Below are 18,203 nucleotides of genomic sequence, written 5' to 3'. Positions count from 1 at the left end.
CATCTAGGTGAGAGAAAAAGCAAAACACCTTGGCATTGAAGCTCCTTTTTATAATGTTTATATATGTATATATATATATATATATATATATATATATATATACATATGCCAATTTAAATGGTTTTGTTCTTAGATTGTTCAGTTCTTAGGAATATTTAAACGTTTGTACTTTTACTGTAATTTCATGCCAACACTAAACTATCTACTGTATATATACTGTATGTGTATATATGTATTCCAGTCTATCTACTCAAATCAGGTGACGAGGGTGTGAGAGGAATCAAGTTCCGCTCGTGAGAGTACGAGGTGCGCGCACAGCAAGCATCTTGTCACATGCGCCTGAATGTTTAGTTTCACTTCCGCAGTGATCAAATTAAGAAGTAACGTCACTCGTCTAGATGCAACAACTCTTTTGTTGTAGTCAACAAATTATTCATATCAAATGTTCACCCGGTCGACTACGAAAATTGTCATGTAAAGCTTTGTTCGACATTGGTCGCTAGGTGTTAATCTGGTGCAATTTGCTTTATAAATAGGGGACACCGTGTCCCATGTAGCGAGCATAGCCACTTAGCTTGCTAGTTTAGTGTCGTTACATTGTTTCTATTGTGGCAGTTTTCGTTGTTTAATTGGCTGCAATATAGTTATCCTGCTCGAATAGTAAAGGTGAGTCTACAACTTGTTACATTTGTCAATTTTCACGGTTATTCGCATCAGAGACGTATTCAACTGGTTACAAGTTGGCCAGTCACTCCGTTTGAACATTTAGAATCTATAAAATACTTAAATAACCTCTTGATTGTCATTGCGTTAATGTTACATGTTAGTCAATTATCATAAATAACTTGGACGTTCAAGCAGTTTATTCGAATGCACAAATAATAATATTCCCGTGCAGGAAACAGCCTATAATGAATAATTTCCTGCACTTTCAGTTGTGTCAAAAATTATATTCCCGTGTATTTTTCTGTTACCCGTGGAGACAACTACTTTATTCAGTGGTCTCATACAAAAAAAAACATACACGCTGACATATAGCAATGTTGTATCTAATGTTATATCACCGTGTATCGTTTGTTTCAGATGGCACACTTAAACACAGCGATTCCTACGCTAGCGTGCTTCCTGGTCATTCGGCTGCTCCTGTTTGGGAGAGGGGTACAAACTACTAGCGACAACACCAAAAACTGCAAACTGTTCTCGGAGTCTAAAACTGAGCGAAAGGTCCTTACCCTGCTGGAACCCCTTACTGGAAAGAAGTAAGAATGGCTGTTTGATAAACTGTTGTCAACAATGGTTCATTTTGCTGAAGTTACTGCCAAGCAAAGGATTAGGTTTTCACAGGAAAATCTCCAGTATAGAATTGTTTTAGCCTAGTCTCAAGGTCAGAGTTCAGCAGGAATCGTGCTTTGATGACTCGTCGGTCTGTTGTTGTCCACTCTTCGAGTCTGTCCCACACCCATGTGTTTAACGGGGGGGTCACCTTAGCAGGTTTACAGGAGATCTTGAATGTAAATCTCGATGGTTCTTTTGGTGACAGCTTTTCCGTGGACACGCAGGATGGACAGGACACCTACTCGTACATCTTCCAGGTGTGTGGTGACGCAGGGGGTTCTAAAGGTGCAGGTGTCATTCAGAAGAAGAAGGATGGGGGTAAAGAGTCTGTCGTGGGCAGATACACTGCGACACAGGCCATTGGCGGCAGTGAGTAACTGACCAATCATACGACGACACTTCATATTCCCATGCTTGGATTTACGAAGGTGTTTTATTATCTGTTCTTGGCAAATGTATCCTTTTTGCAGTGTGTCGTGTTTTTGGATAGAGTCTGTTTGCTAATGTTGATCATTTGATTGGACGTGCATTTCTGTTCTGCTGGGGGTCATTTCTTCATCGGGATATTGCCTCCGTCTCTCTTCTTTAATTGTTTTTCCCCTGCAGGTGACTGGGTCATGTTGATCTACAGAAATGGCTCGCATTATGATAGCCACTGCTCCGCTGAGCAAAGGAAAGCCATCATCATGATTTCCTGTAATAGAAAAGTTCAGATGGTAATAAAAAAAAATACAAATAAAAAGACACTTAATCAAACTGTGTAGATGGATTTCAAACTACACAGACGTCATACTGTTATTCCTCAATAATTTTCAGCTCTATTTTATTCTGTCAGTATCTCTCCACTATGCATCTCTCACTTTCCAACCCTTCCCCCTCACTAACAGGGGGATCTGTCAGTGGTTTTGGAAGACAGAGAAAGAGAGCATGACTGTTTCTACCTCTTTGAGTTGGATTCCAGTGCTGTGTGTCCTGCCCTCTCATCCCAGCTCAGTGCTGGTTCCATCATACTCATCATGTAAGTACAAGGAGGACTTTTACTGCAAGTTGGACTGTACTTTTAAAAAAAGCTCTTTCTTGTAAGTCGCTCTGGATAAAAGCGTCTGCTAAATGAATACATGTGTAAGTTGTGTGTACTTTGCGTTGGTCGACACTACTAAGCTTACTAAACCTGTTTCCTTATATTTCTGTTTCCCAGTGGGGTCTGCCTTTTGGCAGTCTATCTCATTGGAGGATTCCTCTACCAGCGATTGGTTGTGGGGGCCAAAGGCATGGATCAGTTCCCCAACTATGCCTTTTGGTTGGAGGTTGGCAACCTCACGGCGGTGAGTGGTGATGCATCTGACGGGGTAAAGGTAGCTGGGAGTCAGGTGGCTGAGTGGTGAGGGAGTCGGGCTAGTAATCAGAAGGTTGCTGGATCGATTCCCTGCCGTGCCAAATGATGTTGTGTCCTTGTCCTTGTCCACTTCACCCTACTTGCCTCGGGGGGAATGTCCCTCTACTTACTGTAAGTCGCTCTGGATAAGAGTGTCTGCTAAATGACTAAATGTAGCTGGAGCCACAGCATGGCTGTGAACTGCTAACAACACCCGTCAGACTAACTGTCTCTATTCCTCTCAGGACGGATGTGATTTTGTGTGCCGTTCCCGGGGTAACCGAGAGCAACCGCCTACGTATAGGGGCGTGGCCACAGAACCCCTGGAGGAGGAGCCAGAAGAGAGAGACGATCACCTGCTTCCCATGTGAGCAGAAGACTCCCTAGATGGGACGGCTGTTTTTCTCCTGTGGGAGGATGTGGACTGTTTCAGGGGTTGTTGCTAGGCTGTAGTCTAAGGTCAGCTTTGCATTTTCCTCCCAAAGTGGTTAATATTTTGATTTGAGTAAGCCTAAAAAGCTGATCACAGGTCTATAGCCTAATTGCAACTTCCACTCAAAACCCCATATACAACATATGTGAAGAGAGCTAGACAGAGGCTAAATTATCTGTGATGTGTGACTCCCCTAAACCATCTCATTGGTTCAACCTAGAAATTGGGACTGGTTATCTGACAACTCAAATGGAGTGACATTACTAAATCACTGGCATAGAGGTAGACTCTGAGCCATGTTTGTACTAGACCTTGTTACACATACTACATCATGGGTGGCCAGGCATGTTCTTCTTCCTCATGACGTTACAACTGGTCTGTTAGTGCTAATACAATCAAACTATTGATACTGTTTGCATAAGCACATCATACAGTCTGTTAACCAGCTGATGGCTGTGCTGGTCCATAGACAACACTTTCATTGAAGGCCTGTGAAAACTAACACTTGACATTGTTTAATAACCATTGAGTAAATCTGTCACTAAACACTGTCACCCTGTGATTCTTAAACAATGTCATGTTTTGTTTATCAATAACCCTTAAATACATTAGTCAATGTATTGGTTCATTTTGGAGAATATACAAACCACTATTCAGTAATGCTATTAAAATAAAGTTCATTCATTAACAGTTTGCAAGGCAGGTCCTCAAATAAAGTGTCTGTCTATAAACTAGAGACCAATTTCAACAAATGCACTGCTAGGCAACCATATTTACTCTGTGTTGCTATCTTGAGTAAAATGCTGACTGGTCTTTGACCAAATGTTCTTTTTATCTTTTACATTGTTTCTTCATTGACAGTAGGTTGAGTAGAGATAATGGGTGAAATAAAAACTTCCTGAATTGAATGGAATATATCCACGACCCAGTAGAGTGGTTTGAAAGACACAGTTAAGAAGATCTTTTGTAATGTAATGCCGTGATTGGCTGTGTGTTCTTTGAGGTAAAATGCTCTTTGGGTTCAATAGTAAAATGAAGAAAACTAAGTAATTTATTCATTTACAAGCAGAGCATTCATTACTCGCTATGTGTGATTTGTGCATTTGATTGTTTTTTGTTTGTTGTTTCAATTTCCTCTTTGTTCATGTGTTTATGTTTACCTGTATATGCTTTATTCTGATCATACGATTTTATTTTAAGGAAATGCACTTGTTACAGAACTGAAACTCACTAGATGGCATGATGATTGGCATCTGACAGGACAGCAATGAGATGTGGAAATGTTATTTAGTCTGGCTTTAGTTCATTTTGCTATATGTACTTGCCTAAGAAAGTTTTGTTTTTTGCTTTTGCATAAAATAAGGAAAAAATACAAATAAAGTGTGTTAGGTGGTTTTTAGGGTTTAGTATTTTTGCATTTGTACTCATTAACAGTAGATCATGACACCACACTCAAGTCCCCAAAACATGGTGGCCAATCAAATGATGTGGAGGAGTGTGTGTGTGTGTGTGTGTGTGAGAGAGAGAGAGAGAGAGAGAGAGAGAGAGAGAGAGAGAGAGAGAGAGAGAGAGAGAGAGAGAGAGAGAGAGAGAGAGAGAGAGAGAGAGAGGAGAGAGAGAGAGAGAGAGAGAGAGATGGAATAAAGGGGAGGAACTTAACGTTGTCGTCACCCTAGCGCCGGAAGCAGAATGCAGATTGGGGCGGGATTTCACAAGCCATCGACTGTCGGTGTTGTTTGCATTTTGCAGAGCGGATTTATCAATAAATCTTCCAAAAAACAGCTAAAACTGTTTTGAAACGATTGCACAACAGATACACACATAAAAGTGTCCGTTTTTCTCAACACTGAGTAAAGCAATCAAAAGGTCCCGAAGTCCGAGGTGAGGAAAGATACAAAGATATCTTGCAGTTAACTTGTTGGCTAGCGTGCTAAGTGGCTATCCTAGCTGTGCTAACGAATATACACTGTTGCTGCAGAATTGATTTCGTTCTTTTATTGTTATATTCTTGAAACTAAGTTCTTCAGTCATCGCATAAATGGCTCACGGCGCATGCACGTTAGCTAGCTGATGTTCACAGTCATTGAAATGTGGTTGAAACGGAGGTCCTCAGTTTTGCCCCTTCGTGATCCAATGTCCCCCTAATCGGCCATCTATCATGTTGTAGACAGCATCCTGGACCCAGACCACCTAAGCTAATTAAACGTGCCATTAGTGAAAGAAGCTCAATATAACTAATTTTAGGAATACGTTAGTATAGTTATGATTTGGCAACAAGATTGACTAGTGTTAGCGATGAGTGTTTTGTAAATGTGACATCAGCTATAATTAGTATATAGTAGTGGAAAACAACCCAATTATTTATGCTGACAAAAATGATTTGTGCCGGTTGTCCGCGAATTTCTTGTTATTAGCTAAGCCAAGGAAACATAATGTCCGTTTTGTAACTGTGTACACCTCCTTATTGCACAGAGTATGGATGCAGGTGAGGACCAGAACGCAGCCTCTGGCTCGACCAATGGGAATGCTCAGACGGGAGGTAACTCCCGCCCACCCCAAATAGCGCACATGTCTCTGTACGAGAGACAAGCTGTACAGGTAGGCGTGTGTTAGTCCTTTAGGCATTTTCAATCATTTTAGAGACATAATACATGCCAAACCTGCTTCAATCAGTATGCGGAGAAAGAGGTGTGGACTTTGGTAAACCTTTGGGCCTGTAGAATGTCTATGAGGACCCATGTTGTGTGTGTGGTTTATTTTGTAGGCCCTCCAGGCCTTGCAGAGACAGCCCAATGCAGCTCAGTACTTTCAGCAGCTCATGCTGCAGCAGCAAATCAACAGTGCCCAGCTCCACAACCTGGCAGCAGTGCAACAGGTAAACGAAACACATCCAACAGCAGCCTGGCAAGTATACAAAGAGTTAGGCTACACGATAGCTTAATTTCTCTCTCTCTCTCTCTCTCTCTCTCTCTCTCTCTCTCTCTCTCTCTCTCTCTCTCTCTCTCTCTCTCTCTCTCTCTCTGTCTCCCCCCCCCCCCCCCTCTCTCTCTCTCTCTTTCTCTCTCTCTCTCTCTCTCTCTCTCTCTCTCTCTCTGTCTCCCCCCCCTCTCTCTCTCTCTCTCTCTCTCTCTCTCTCTCTCTCCATATATTAGGCCACCCTTGCCGCCAGTCGCCAGTCAAACTCTCCTAGCCACAGTGGATCCCAAGCCACCACCACTGTAAGATATTAGCTGTTAGAATGTTCCTGAACGCTGTCATGTTCAGTGCAAGAGATGTGACCTATAAGCTCCATTATAGGTAAACCTAAGCACCACCTCCGCGGGAGGAGTGACCAATCCCCGCCCTCTTGGACCTGCTACCTCTGCTACGCCATCGGCTCTCAGCCAATCAGTGTTGCTGGGCGGGAACTCTGCAGGACAGGGACAAATGTACCTGAGAGTGAGTGTTGTGTGTGGCGCCGGTCACACAAGACCATTCTCGGCTTGTTCTGTGTGTCACCAATCATGCACACGTTTCTTCAAGGTTTCTTTCTCCAAGCGTCCGTCTCTAACACTGTGCTCCTCTGTGACCCCACAGGTCAACCGCTCTCTCAGGGCCCCCATGGCCTCCCAGCTTATCTTCATGCCCGGGGGCACAGCAACTGCTGCCGTAGCCACAGTTACCCAGCAACAGCCGCAGCAGCAGCAGCAACAACAACAACAGGCGCAGCTAACAGATGCCCCTCCCACCTCCTCCAGCGTCCAATCAGACAGCGACCAGGTACGAGGGCAGACGAAAGCGATCATACTCCCTGAAGCTTGTCATACTCAAGCACACGATATCCCCACCTCTCTCTTATTTTCTTTCTCTCTTGTCTCCCTCTCTTTCTCCCTCTCTATATCTCCCTCCCTCCCTCTCTCTCTGTCTCTCTCTCTCTCTCTCTCTCTCTCTCTCTCTTGTCTCTCTCTCTTCTCTCTCTCTCTCTCTCTCTCTCTCTCTCTCTCTCTCTCTCTCTCTCTCTCTCTCTCTCTCTCTCTCGTTCTCCCCCTTTCAGGTGCAGAACCTCGCCCTCCACTGTGTTTCCACTCCTAGACTGGCCGCCGTGAAGTCAGAGTTTCCAGACAGAAAAGACGCTGGTAAGAGATCGTTCCTTCGGAGTCGCGTCATCCTCGCGCGTACGCATCTCGTGCACGGCAGCTCCGAATCAAAAAGCTGATCTCTCGTCTTTTTTCACACAGTCAACTATTCTCAGCAGCAGCATCCTCAGATGCAGCACCAGTTCTCCGGGCCGACCACGGTCCCGTCGCATCAGTTCTCCGGGCCGACCACGGTCCCGTCGCATCAGTTCTCCGGGCCGACCACGGTCCCGTCGCATCAGTTCTCGCAGGGCTCGGCACAGACCCAGGTCCAACCTCAGCAGCAGCAGCAGCAGCAGCAGCAGATGGCAGGCAAGATGGCTGGCTACGCCCACTCCACCGCTAACGTCAAGGGTGGGAACCAGCCCAGCCTTGCTCCTCCTGTGGCCTCCCTCCCTCCCTCCTCTCCTAGTCTTCCCCTCTCCCAGCTCCTCCTCTCCCCTTCTGGCCTCTGTCAGGCCCGAACCGTAACCACGGTGAACCCCGCCGCCACGGTGACACACATACTGGTGCCCACCTCCAACGTTGCTACCTCCACCCAGGGCTACCCCATTGGCTCTGTGGCTACCAAAACCGGCAACACTCAGACCTTGGTAGTCCAGCCTCTACAGCAAGCTAGTGTAGACAAAGGGCCCGTGCCCATTCAGCCCAAAACCGCCCAGAGCCACCGTCTCCCTGTCCAGCTGCCTCCCCGCCACCCCCCGCCCATCCTCCCAGCCCCACCCCACAGCCAGGCCAGCGCTGTGGGTCACCACCCACCACACATCCCCGTCCAGCTGGTGGGAGCCAGGCAGGGCTCCGCAGGAAACACCCAGGTTGTGGCCCTGGCCCAGGCCCAGGCCCGAAGTGCCTGCACCCAGGATAGCACCGCCACAGTCACCGCAACCAACACCACCACCATGGTAAATATCTTAAGAGCCTGTGTCATATTGTCCCAGATTGGTTCTTTCTTTGATCCTTTCCCTAGTCTCTCCATATTACACAACATGTGTTGCATTGACATGGGTTGAGTAAAGGACTTAAGTAAAAAATATAGATCATTTGTGGATTAGCTAAGCAGGAGAGTGTCTGTTTCCCCCCCTTCACAGACAAAGCCTACTGTTGGTTCTCTGAAGAGGAAGTCAGAATCTGATGCCACCAATGACATGGCAGTAGAACCCTCGCAGCAAGACTGTCCACCAATGAGAGACTCGGCTCCTCCTCTCTCCCCTGCCCCAACACAAGACTCTGGTGAATGATCCTGGGTTATCTTGTCCTCTGTGTTTGAATATTTATATCAGTAAATATTAAACTGTCAATCCTCTTTCTGTTCCCTTCTCCGCAGCTCCAGAGGCAGTAGCAGCCTTCTCCTCCCCACCCACCCTCTCCTTGTCCCTGCCCCTGTCCAGGGGGCTGGGGAGCCAAGCCGACAGGCCCCCCCTTCCTCAGGCTGTGGTCAAACCTCAGGTCCTCACACACCTCATCGAGGGCTTTGTCATCCAGGAGGGAGCGGAGCCCTTCCCTGTGAGTTCTCACACACACACCCACACACACACACAACACACACAACACACACACCCACACACACCCACACACACACACACACACACACACACACACAACACACACAACAGACACACACACACACACACAACACACACAACACACACAACAGACACACACACAACACACACAACACACACAACACACACAACAGACACACACACACACACACACAACACACACAGACACACACAGAGCTGAGGCATCCTTTCCCCCCCCATCTTTCCTCTTTCCGTTCACGTCCTTGTCTAACCGGCCTGCACTCCTGTGATTGGCAGGTGGCTGGGCTGGTGAAGGACAGGGCAGAGGGGCCGTTCACCCTGGCCGGGGCTCAGATGGGGGACAGTGGAGGTCCAGCAGGTGGGTGGTCCTCTGCAGCTGTCCTGTAAACACTGAGCTTAACAAGGACAACCATCCTTTCTCCATCTCACATTGTGGTACACGCAAACGCACGCGTGCAGGGAGCAGTAGAGAGCACGCGCGTGTGCAGGGAGCAGTAGAGAGCACACGCGTGTGCAGGGAGCCTTCTGTCCGTCCCTCCTCGCAGGGGGGGCAGGAGCAGAGGCAGGCCCCCTAGCTGTGCCCAGGGGGGCAGAGCAGAGGCAGGCCCCCTAGCGGTGCCCAGGGGGCAGGAGCAGAGGGAGGCCCCCTAGCTGTGCCCAGGGGGGCAGAGCAGAGGGAGGCCCCCTAGCGGTGCCCAGGGGGCAGGAGCAGACGCAGGCCCCCTAGCTGTGCCCAGGGGGGCAGAGCAGAGGCAGGCCCCCTAGCGGTGCCCAGGGGGCAGGAGCAGAGGGAGGCCCCCTAGCTGTGCCCAGGGGGCAGGAGCAGAGGGAGGCCCCCTAGAGGTGCCCAGGGGGCAGGAGCAGAGGGAGGCCCCCTAGCTGTGCCCAGGGGGCAGGAGCAGAGGGAGGCCCCCTAGAGGTGCCCAGGGGGCAGGAGCAGAGGGAGGCCCCCTAGCTGTGCCCAGGGGGCAGGAGCAGAGGGAGGCCCCCTAGAGGTGCCCAGTTCTGTGCGTTGTTTTTGTTTTTTATCCTTTGCGGAGAAACTCATGTGAGCGCAGGGAGAGCATGCAAACTTAGTGGTTGAGTGCTTAGCTCACCTCTATGGATGTGATTCATTCAGCGATTGTGGTGATTTGTGTTGACGTGTGCCACCGTTACCCTCTATTGGTCCAGTGATGAAGTGCGAGTACTGTGAGAGCTTCGCTCCGGCCAGCCAGTTTCGAGGCTCCAAGAGATTCTGCTCCAAGACTTGTGCTAAGAGGTGAGTGAGACCACACGCTCTCACAGCATGGAGACCCAAACCTCACTGACCAGGACTGACAGAGCATAGCCAAACCACCAGAATCCCTTTCAAATCCACAACGAAATATGTTCTCCCATGGAATGTACTTTCAGCATGCTAATTGTAGCCTTACCAGTACACAAACTCCTTATTCAGACTGCATATAGATTTTCCTTACTTTGTTGTATTTTTACTTAAATATTGTACAATTTCTATGGGACTTCCCGTGCCCCCTCCTTCCCCCTCTCTCTCCTCATCCAGGTACAATGTGAGCTGCAGTCATCACTTCCGCACCAGCAGGGGGCGTGCTAGCGCGGGACCTCCAGGGCCTCCCACGCCGTCTGAGCCCGTGGTCAGGCGCAGGGGTCCTCGCAGGAGCAGCTCAGAGATCGCCTGCGCCAAAATAGCCGGCCGGCACCTGCCAGTCAAGGTTCGAAACGAACATTCACGACCAACAACGTCCGCTCGTATCCCGTTCATCCACCACGGCTCATTCTCTCTCTCCTTCTCTCATTGGCTGCAGTGTCGATCGGAGTCCAGTCGCTCAGAGGACGCGTCGAGCTGTGACGGCGAGGAGGAAGAGGAGGAAGACTCCCCCTCCCTCTCCCCCAGCTCCTCCCTCTCCTGCCCAAGGCCCGCCCACTGCGGCCCTCAGTCAGAGAGCTTGGCTCCTCCTGGAGGCCTCCCATTGGACGGGGAAAACTTCCATCCCGGGAGCCCCGCCCACTGGAACGTGGAGGAAGTCTGCAGGTTCATCTCGTCTCTGCAAGGTCGGTCGGAGCGGTTCACCTCTCATCGGTGTCACTGTTGAAAGCGATGCAGATGGTGGAGATGTTGTACTCACGCACACACACACACAGTAACTTGCTCTGGTCATCCTTCCCCAGGCTGCGAGGAGCTGGCCGCCCAGTTCCTGTCTCAGGAGATCGACGGCCAGGCCCTACTGCTTCTCCGAGAGGAGCATCTGATCTCCACCATGAACATCAAACTGGGACCAGCCCTCAAGATCTGTGCCTCCATCCACAACCTCCGAGACTGAAGACTGGAAGGTGGAGGAGGAAGGAAGGTGTAGAGGAGTGGAGGTTGAGGGATATGATGTCGTGAATGAGCTCCGAAGCGGGGAGTTCAACAGAGGAAGTTTAGAAGACAGAGAGTGAGGGACAGCTGGACCTTCAGTATGTTGTACTGTTGACGTCCAGCCGGAAACGATGAAAGCTTCTTTTCCCTCAGCATAATCCACATCCTGAGGACCCGCATCCGCAATATACAGGACTGAGAGGAGGAGGGAGGGATCGGGGGGGGGGGGGGGGAGAGAGTGTGCTTGCATGATGTACCCCTCAAGCATCATGAAAAACAATCATTAAAAGAGGGGGAGGGGCTAGAGAGGGGGGGGCAGACAAAGTAGGATTTTCTTTGACTTTCCTAGACTATGAATGTGCAAAATGTGTGTATTTTCTCATGCTGGTGGTGCTCATGGAGTGTTCTAGAAGAGTGTACATGGTGTGTGTGTGTGTGTGTCAGTAGGAGGACAATACTGCGCACGCTAGTGCAAATGCAAAAGGACCTGAGAAAAGTTGCCTTTTTACGTTTCAACGGTGCTACGGTAATCCAGTGTTATGATTGGGTGTTTCTTCACCAATGCAGTCCATCTCATTCAATACTTTTATACAAGATACATTCATTATAGATGACTCTGCTAACCCAGACTCTCACAGATGTCATTCAATTATCTGGGACTCTTACTATATATCTTACCAGATACAACTATCTTTTTTTTGTACTTATTTCTTATTTCATGGACATTTAGCAAATTGAGTAGCTTTAAAGTTACTTCACTAACTTGCAATAGGTGTTCTCATGTTAGGCCCCTGAGAAGGCTGATCAGGAAGTCCTGTCTTCCTGTATGCAGCACAAAGGTACCAATAAACCTGACCTGTTACTGGAAACAAGCCCTTCGCCTCCACGTCTCATTCACCACAAACACCACCCGACAGCAAACACCACAGTTAACGGTTCTGTTTGATCATGGCACAATTCTGTCTTTATTCACATTGTGGAGGTATGTGCAAACATGATGTTTAATATCACTTTTAAATTAAGCTTCATTTCCTTCATATCAAACTCCTCTTCAGAGTCTCTGGAATTAGAGAACCTCTAGATTGTTATATATTGCATCTTATATTAATACATTGGCTACAGTTTGTAACCCACATGTGGTATGCTGTATATGTACATTGGCCAGAGGTCCAAACCACAGTGGGTTTTTCAAGTCTACAGAGCTTACTCCAGTCTTGTCAGCTTAACCTAAAAACTGTAGATTAGTTTTTTGCAATGCAGAACCACAAGACCAAGAAAAAAAATTCTAATTTGAAACATCTGCTATAAATACCCGAAACTAAGAAACAATTAGGATCATGTGTTTCATTGGCTGGCACAGCCGCCACTCAGAAAACAGTGTAGTTGTTGGAGTCCCCATATCCCGCCTCCTGCAGGTACTGCTCAATGTTGATTGGCTCAGGCACCTTGATGGCTTTATCGTTGGCACTCTTCTCTCCTGATTGGAGCTTACGGGTGACCTCATCCAGCGAGGCTCGATCCTGCTCTTTCCATTGGCAGCAAGCCTTGATGGTGGCGTAGCTGGAAGGGAGAGAGGGAAACGACGGGTTTAGAGAGACTTCTCTCTTGGAAGTCGCTTTGGACAAAAGCGTCTGCTAAATGAATAAATGTAAATGTAAATGTAAATGTAGAGAGAATATGTTTACAATCTTACATGAGGGGGGGGGGGGGGGGGGGTGGCATATGATGACGCCTTCATAAGACAGGCTGCATATGCGTCTCAGAACAGAAGTGAGGTTCGGTGTGATGCAAGGCAGTAGCCATGGAATTAACATTGGGGGGTACGAATATTTTTTTTAATGGGAGTCAGGTGGCTGAGCGGGTAGAGCATCGGGCTAGTAATCTGAAGGTTGCGAGTTCGATTCCCGGCCGGTGCACATGATGTTGTGTCCTTGGGCAAGGCACTTCACCCTACTTGCCTCTGGGAGAATGTCCCTGTACTTTCTGTAAGTCGCTCTGGATAAGAGCGTCTGCTAAATGACTAAATGTAAATTATAATTTCGGACAGCGTGCGTGGTTGCCTGTCGTAGCGTAGCACTTTTATGTTTTTATATCAATATATTGGGGGGGACATTTTGACCAGATTTGAATATTGAACATTACATTACATTTAGTCATTTAGCAGACGCTCTTATCCAGAGCGATTTACAGTAAGTACAGGGACATTCCCCCAGAGGCAAGTAGGGTGAAGTGTCTTGCCCAAGGACACAACGTCATTTGGCACGGCGGGGAATCAATCCAGCAACCTTCTGATTACTAGCCCGACTCCCTCACCGCTCAGCCGTCTGACTCATCTGACTCTGATATGTATTATGATAACGGCCTTGGTGTGATGTGTGGATGCTACATAAACACCCACAGTGCGTTGGAGCAGCTGGCTGGCTTCCTCAACATTTTTCCTCTTTGGTGGAACTGCAGAAGCTCTTTGACTGAGACGTCTGAGAAAGGAGCTTCGCCTGGGGGAAGACGGAGAGAGGGAGAGAGCGAGAGAGAGAGAGAGAGAGAGAGAGAGAGAGAGAGAGAGAGAGTGAGAGGGTAGAACGAGACACAAGTCAATACTAAAGGTCAAACACAAGATGAGGAAGCATAACTGAAACATACAGCCTTGTTGACTGTTGCAGAACACCTTACCCAGAGTAGCCATCTCGTACATCAGGATGCCAAAAGACCAGCTGAAGGGGGAAAAAACGTAGGTGAATCAGTTGAACTGAAGGTGAGGGGGGAAGACATTTGTATGACAGTGTTTTTAGGGTTAACAACATTTTAGTGAAACTGTTGCAACTCACACGTCACTTTTTTGACTGGCAGGTCTCTTGACCAATAGCTCTGGTGCCTGCCATTTCTTCATGCCGGGTTCCTCCCTCTGATTGGCTCCCCGGTTCTTCCTGGTATAGACCCCATTTAAACCCCAGAGCTTGGCTGTCATCTCCTGGCTGACCAGTACACTTCGAGCACGGACGTTGCCATGGAGAAGGTCTCGGCTGTGGAGAAACTCCTAAGAACCAATCACGATAGAGAATTTCGTATATTTAGGGAGCACAGGAAACAGGAAGCGGTCTTTTCCTTGTCTCCTCCCACTCATGGAATCTGTACTGAAGTGACTAGAACCAGGGGAGATAAAAGGTGAAGAACCTTTTAATCTGTCCAGTGCTGTCATATCAGATCTTATAAAGGAGAGGAGGCGGAGAGAGGAAGTCCTTTAAGACCATGTAGACTGTAGATCACAGACGGGTTTATAACCTTGTTTGAACGTTTGGCTGCTTTTGAAAGTCAAGTACTGTCAGTACTAACCAGAGCCGAGGCCACCTGCGTCGCCATGGTGAAGATGCGTTTCTCTGTCATCTGACAAGAAGGTTCTCCACCTGCATTCTCCTGACAGACAGACACACACACACACACACAGGACTTGAAACCGTGTCTCACATGGTGGTAACACTGTGAAGGTCTACCGCCGTCATTCATCTTGAGTGCCGTAGTTCTCCCACATCCTTCTTACCTGCCTACACCTCCACAGGAAGCTGAGCAGGTCTCTGTTCTCGAGCTCCTCGACGACAGTAACTAAGGGGGCACGCAGCGAGACCACGCCCAGAAGCTCCGGTAGGAAGGGGTGTGGCCCCAGCTGGGACAGGAAGGAAGCAAAACCGAGGAAGTTCTGTCTTTCAGAGGCACTCGCAGAATCTGAAGAAGAGGAGGAAGAATAGAGGGAGTGGAGATCAATTTGAGACTCAAACCTTCTGACAATGAAACTATGGCTCAAAGACGTAATCCTATCCTTTCATGAGGGGCAGTTTAAACACAACTGTCTTGTGTCAAACATTTTACATGTGAAACAGCACCCGATACCAACAGCAGTCACACACCCCTGAAACCTGCTAACGACCCTCGTCACCCCTAAGCTCCATCGTTAAGCTTTTACAGTATCTTCCTGAAGGGTTTTCCTGGGAGTTCTTCCTCATCTTCCTTGAGGGTTTAGGTAGGTTAAGGGGCAGTTATTTGTGCATACATGAAGCCCTCTGTGATATCGCTTATAAAAAACGGCTATACAAATCTGATTTGGTGTGATCGGTTTCGACCCATCCCCCCCCCACTGACCGTTGAGCACTCGGAGGACCACGTTCCTGTGTTCCATGCGGGCCCTGCAGAGGGTCACCACAGAATCGGTGCGCAGGGAGAAGGCAGCAGGCAAGGTGGTCACCAGGTTGAAGGACTCGGGCAGCCTCTGTTGAGGCAGCTCCCTGGGCTGTGTGGTTCGGGGGAAGCTGGTGGTGCTGGTGGTCTGGGGTGGGGGGCTGCTGGTGGTCTGGGGTGGGGGGCTGGTGGTGGTCTGGGGTGGGGGTCTGGTGGTGGTCTGGGGTGGGGGGCTGGTGGTGGTCTGGGGTGGGGGGCCGGTGGTGGTCTGGGGTGGGGGGCTGGAAGGCAGGGTTGGATCCTCCACAGGGATGGCAAGGGTTCTGGAAGAGTGGGTGTTCGGGGTGGAGCGTAGGGGGAAGGTGGAGTAGGAATTGGGGATGTCCAGCGCTATACTCTCATGCTCCAGAGGGTTGATGCCTGCGGGAGCTGGAGAAACAAAACAAAGAGTCCACAAGGTAGGGGGGGGCGTTGTTACTATGGTAAGTTGTACTACTTCTGTTACCATGGTAGCGTGTTACTTTGCAAATACAAATACAGAAAAGTGTTGACTGCCTCTCAGTTAGAACACACATGCCCCTCCCCCTTTTAAAAAGGTTAAAATAGGCACTGGCAAACACAACATCCACGACACCCACCACCCTCACGCACCCCTTCCCCTCTTACCGTCGATGCCGTGGAGGACCCGCCTGTTGCGCTGGGAGCGACCGGTGCTCCTCGACCCCTGTGGCCTGATGCGGTTCACTTTCTCTGGACAGTAACGCAGCAGCATGATGAAGATCAGAGTGACCAGGAAGCCGGCCAGCAAGATGACCGGCACGACGATCACTTCCTGTTCGTACACACGGACCTCTGTGGGGAGAACACACACACACGCACGCACACGTCAAGAAACTGTCAACCACTCACGCTGCTTAGGTGTCTGGTGTCAACAAAGATTGCTAGAGCAGTAGGTGTGTTTGTGTGCGTGTGTGTTTTGTGTGCGCATGCGCATCCATTTTTTTTTTTTGCATACCACAGAGTGTGTTGCCAGGCTGGCAGATGTTGTCTGCTTTCGACAGTGATGACGACATCCTAACAAAAAAAAGCAGAGCATTACAGGTTAAGAAGACACAAGAATACTGAGAGCAACTATTGACCAGGAACCACATCCTGCATATCGTCCTCTCCCGCCCGCCCTCCCTCATCATGTCATTGTTTTGATTTCTGCTCCAGTAAACCAACGTCAGCTCACAGAATAAGACACCATAGCACCAGGGGATGGGGCCCTCATGTAACACTCACTAAGGTTTCTCCCACAATGTCCCAATGAGTTCCTTAGTTTACCAGTACGAGAACATTAACGACAAACATCAACAAATGAAGCAAGCTGTTACTGTGGGGGCTACATTTACATTTTACATTGAGTCATTTTAGCAGACGCTCTTATCCAGACCGACTTACAGTAAGCACAGGGACATTCCCCCCGAGGCAAGTAGGGTGAAGTTCCTTGCTTAAGGACACAACATCACTTGGCATGGCCGGGAATCGATCTGGCAACCTTCAGATTACTAGCCCGGTTCCCTAACCGCTCAGCCATCTAACTCTGTAACTCTGCATCTAACTCGGGACTGTTTTTGTTATGGTGTACTGTTACGGCTTTCAGCCGCCTTCTAGATGACCATTCCAGCTCATGTGAATGATAACATGAGATGTACTGAGCAGTATTAGGTTGTGTGTCTGGGGAGACAGATACTGTAGGCGTAATAGAGAACAAGGTTAACATCCTCAAACCTTCAAAAGCTCCCTCTTCCTGAGCCATGCCTTGTCTTTTTTAAGGATTACAACAACAATTTCAGACAAAAAAACAACAACTTTCTCTCACCGCAAGTCTTGTGACAGGTTATGCCAGCAATTGATGAAACGTGATATGAAGCGAGACTTGTTCTACAACAAGGGCACACCCTACTGTAAGAGCTTCACACTGTATCATTTGGATAATTGAGTTCCTTTATTTGCGTGACACAGCTTCTAAGGCTTCCTTCTGCTGTTCCCATCCTCACCAAATCCAAAACTCATGACTTCATCCTGTGTGGGCCTGAAACTTTAGGTACGTGCACAGCACCCTCAGCCGAGAGCCCGTACACGGAAAACACTTTGAATATAAAGATCTGCTTCCGTCACAGCTGTGGTCCCTCAACCCGTCCATCCACATTTTTTTGCGGGAGAGACTTTGTCACTCCTTCAGAGGCAAACACACTCCCAGGCACAAACACTGCCTCGTAGCCCTCTCTGCTTCTTAGCTCTCTCATACACACACACACATATAAATACTGTATATTTACATGATTTGCTTCCATGAGCAGAAATATTACATATTATTAGATAAGACAATCCCTCCAACAGTGCACAGTAAACTCACCTCTCAGCTTTTGCCTGAAGCTTGCGGTGCTAAAGCTTGAATCCAGTCAAATCCTCAGCCAGCCCCCTTGTCTCCTATGTCCTATAAAACCTTTGGTACACCTGGTAAACACCTGGAACATCTCTCCAGCTGAACGTGCCTGTGTCAGATGAAGCCGTGTCACTCCTTCATCCTCTTCCCTCCAGGTGGTTGTCCAGGCTTGGGAAATGTCGGTGTTGTGTTGCTTTGTTTGTGTAGGTTATAACTCCACCCTCTTCACCTGTGTCCTCCACCCCCCCCCCCCCCCCCCCCCCCCCCCCTCCAACACCCCCAGCCCTCCATGGTTTCCCATCATGTTTTACCACACCCGTTTCAAGGGAACTTTAGTGAGGGGGTCATGTGTCGTGACAAATTTGGACCGGTGGTCTACAATCTGTCTTTAATGATCTCTCATATTCATTCTGTTTGTGGGCTGGCATTGTCCTCCTTCCTCAC

At 48.5% G+C, this 18,203-nt stretch overlaps 3 protein-coding genes across 5 annotated transcripts; 2 read left to right on the top strand and 1 right to left on the bottom strand.

Moving 5' to 3' along the window:
• The first annotated feature begins 328 nt into the window (after positions 1 to 328).
• On the top strand, positions 329 to 4,542 carry m6pr (mannose-6-phosphate receptor (cation dependent)). The gene is made up of 7 exons (XM_047028855.1): positions 329 to 666; positions 1,084 to 1,259; positions 1,541 to 1,704; positions 1,942 to 2,051; positions 2,223 to 2,353; positions 2,534 to 2,660; positions 2,956 to 4,542. The coding sequence occupies exons 2-7, from the start codon at positions 1,084 to 1,086 to the stop codon at positions 3,079 to 3,081; spliced, it is 834 nt and encodes a 277-aa protein (XP_046884811.1). The 5' UTR covers positions 329 to 666; the 3' UTR covers positions 3,082 to 4,542.
• A 222-nt stretch (positions 4,543 to 4,764) lies between these two features.
• On the top strand, positions 4,765 to 11,388 carry phc1 (polyhomeotic homolog 1). Of its 3 annotated transcripts, XM_047028760.1 has the most exons (16): positions 4,765 to 5,024; positions 5,616 to 5,741; positions 5,908 to 6,018; positions 6,296 to 6,361; positions 6,441 to 6,581; positions 6,720 to 6,902; positions 7,177 to 7,258; positions 7,361 to 7,401; positions 7,435 to 8,160; positions 8,347 to 8,488; positions 8,583 to 8,761; positions 9,079 to 9,160; positions 9,976 to 10,063; positions 10,346 to 10,514; positions 10,608 to 10,854; positions 10,972 to 11,388. In XM_047028760.1, the coding sequence occupies exons 2-16, from the start codon at positions 5,619 to 5,621 to the stop codon at positions 11,121 to 11,123; spliced, it is 2,532 nt and encodes an 843-aa protein (XP_046884716.1). In that variant the 5' UTR covers positions 4,765 to 5,024; positions 5,616 to 5,618; the 3' UTR covers positions 11,124 to 11,388. The 3 variants fall into 3 exon arrangements, with proteins under 3 accessions (XP_046884716.1, XP_046884724.1, XP_046884707.1); XM_047028768.1 differs by having other exon boundaries at positions 5,616 to 5,682; positions 7,361 to 8,160; XM_047028751.1 differs by having other exon boundaries at positions 7,361 to 8,160.
• Positions 11,389 to 12,100: 712 nt separating this feature from the next.
• styk1b (serine/threonine/tyrosine kinase 1b) lies at positions 12,101 to 17,970 on the bottom strand. The gene is made up of 11 exons (XM_047028909.1): positions 17,730 to 17,970; positions 16,344 to 16,402; positions 15,995 to 16,180; positions 15,575 to 15,757; positions 15,293 to 15,463; positions 14,697 to 14,878; positions 14,492 to 14,572; positions 13,987 to 14,195; positions 13,832 to 13,872; positions 13,560 to 13,656; positions 12,101 to 12,721 (listed from the first exon to the last, which is right to left on the bottom strand). Exons 2-11 carry the CDS (start codon positions 16,399 to 16,401, stop codon positions 12,529 to 12,531), a joined length of 1,401 nt encoding a protein of 466 aa, XP_046884865.1. The 5' UTR covers position 16,402; positions 17,730 to 17,970; the 3' UTR covers positions 12,101 to 12,528.
• Between the last annotated feature and the right edge of the window lie 233 nt (positions 17,971 to 18,203).

The sequence above is a fragment of the Hypomesus transpacificus genome, chromosome 2 (genome assembly GCF_021917145.1).
Source record: "Hypomesus transpacificus isolate Combined female chromosome 2, fHypTra1, whole genome shotgun sequence".
NCBI lineage: Eukaryota > Metazoa > Chordata > Actinopteri > Osmeriformes > Osmeridae > Hypomesus > Hypomesus transpacificus.
Note: the sequence above shows the minus strand (reverse complement) of the source record. Positions and strands in the feature narration are given on the sequence as shown.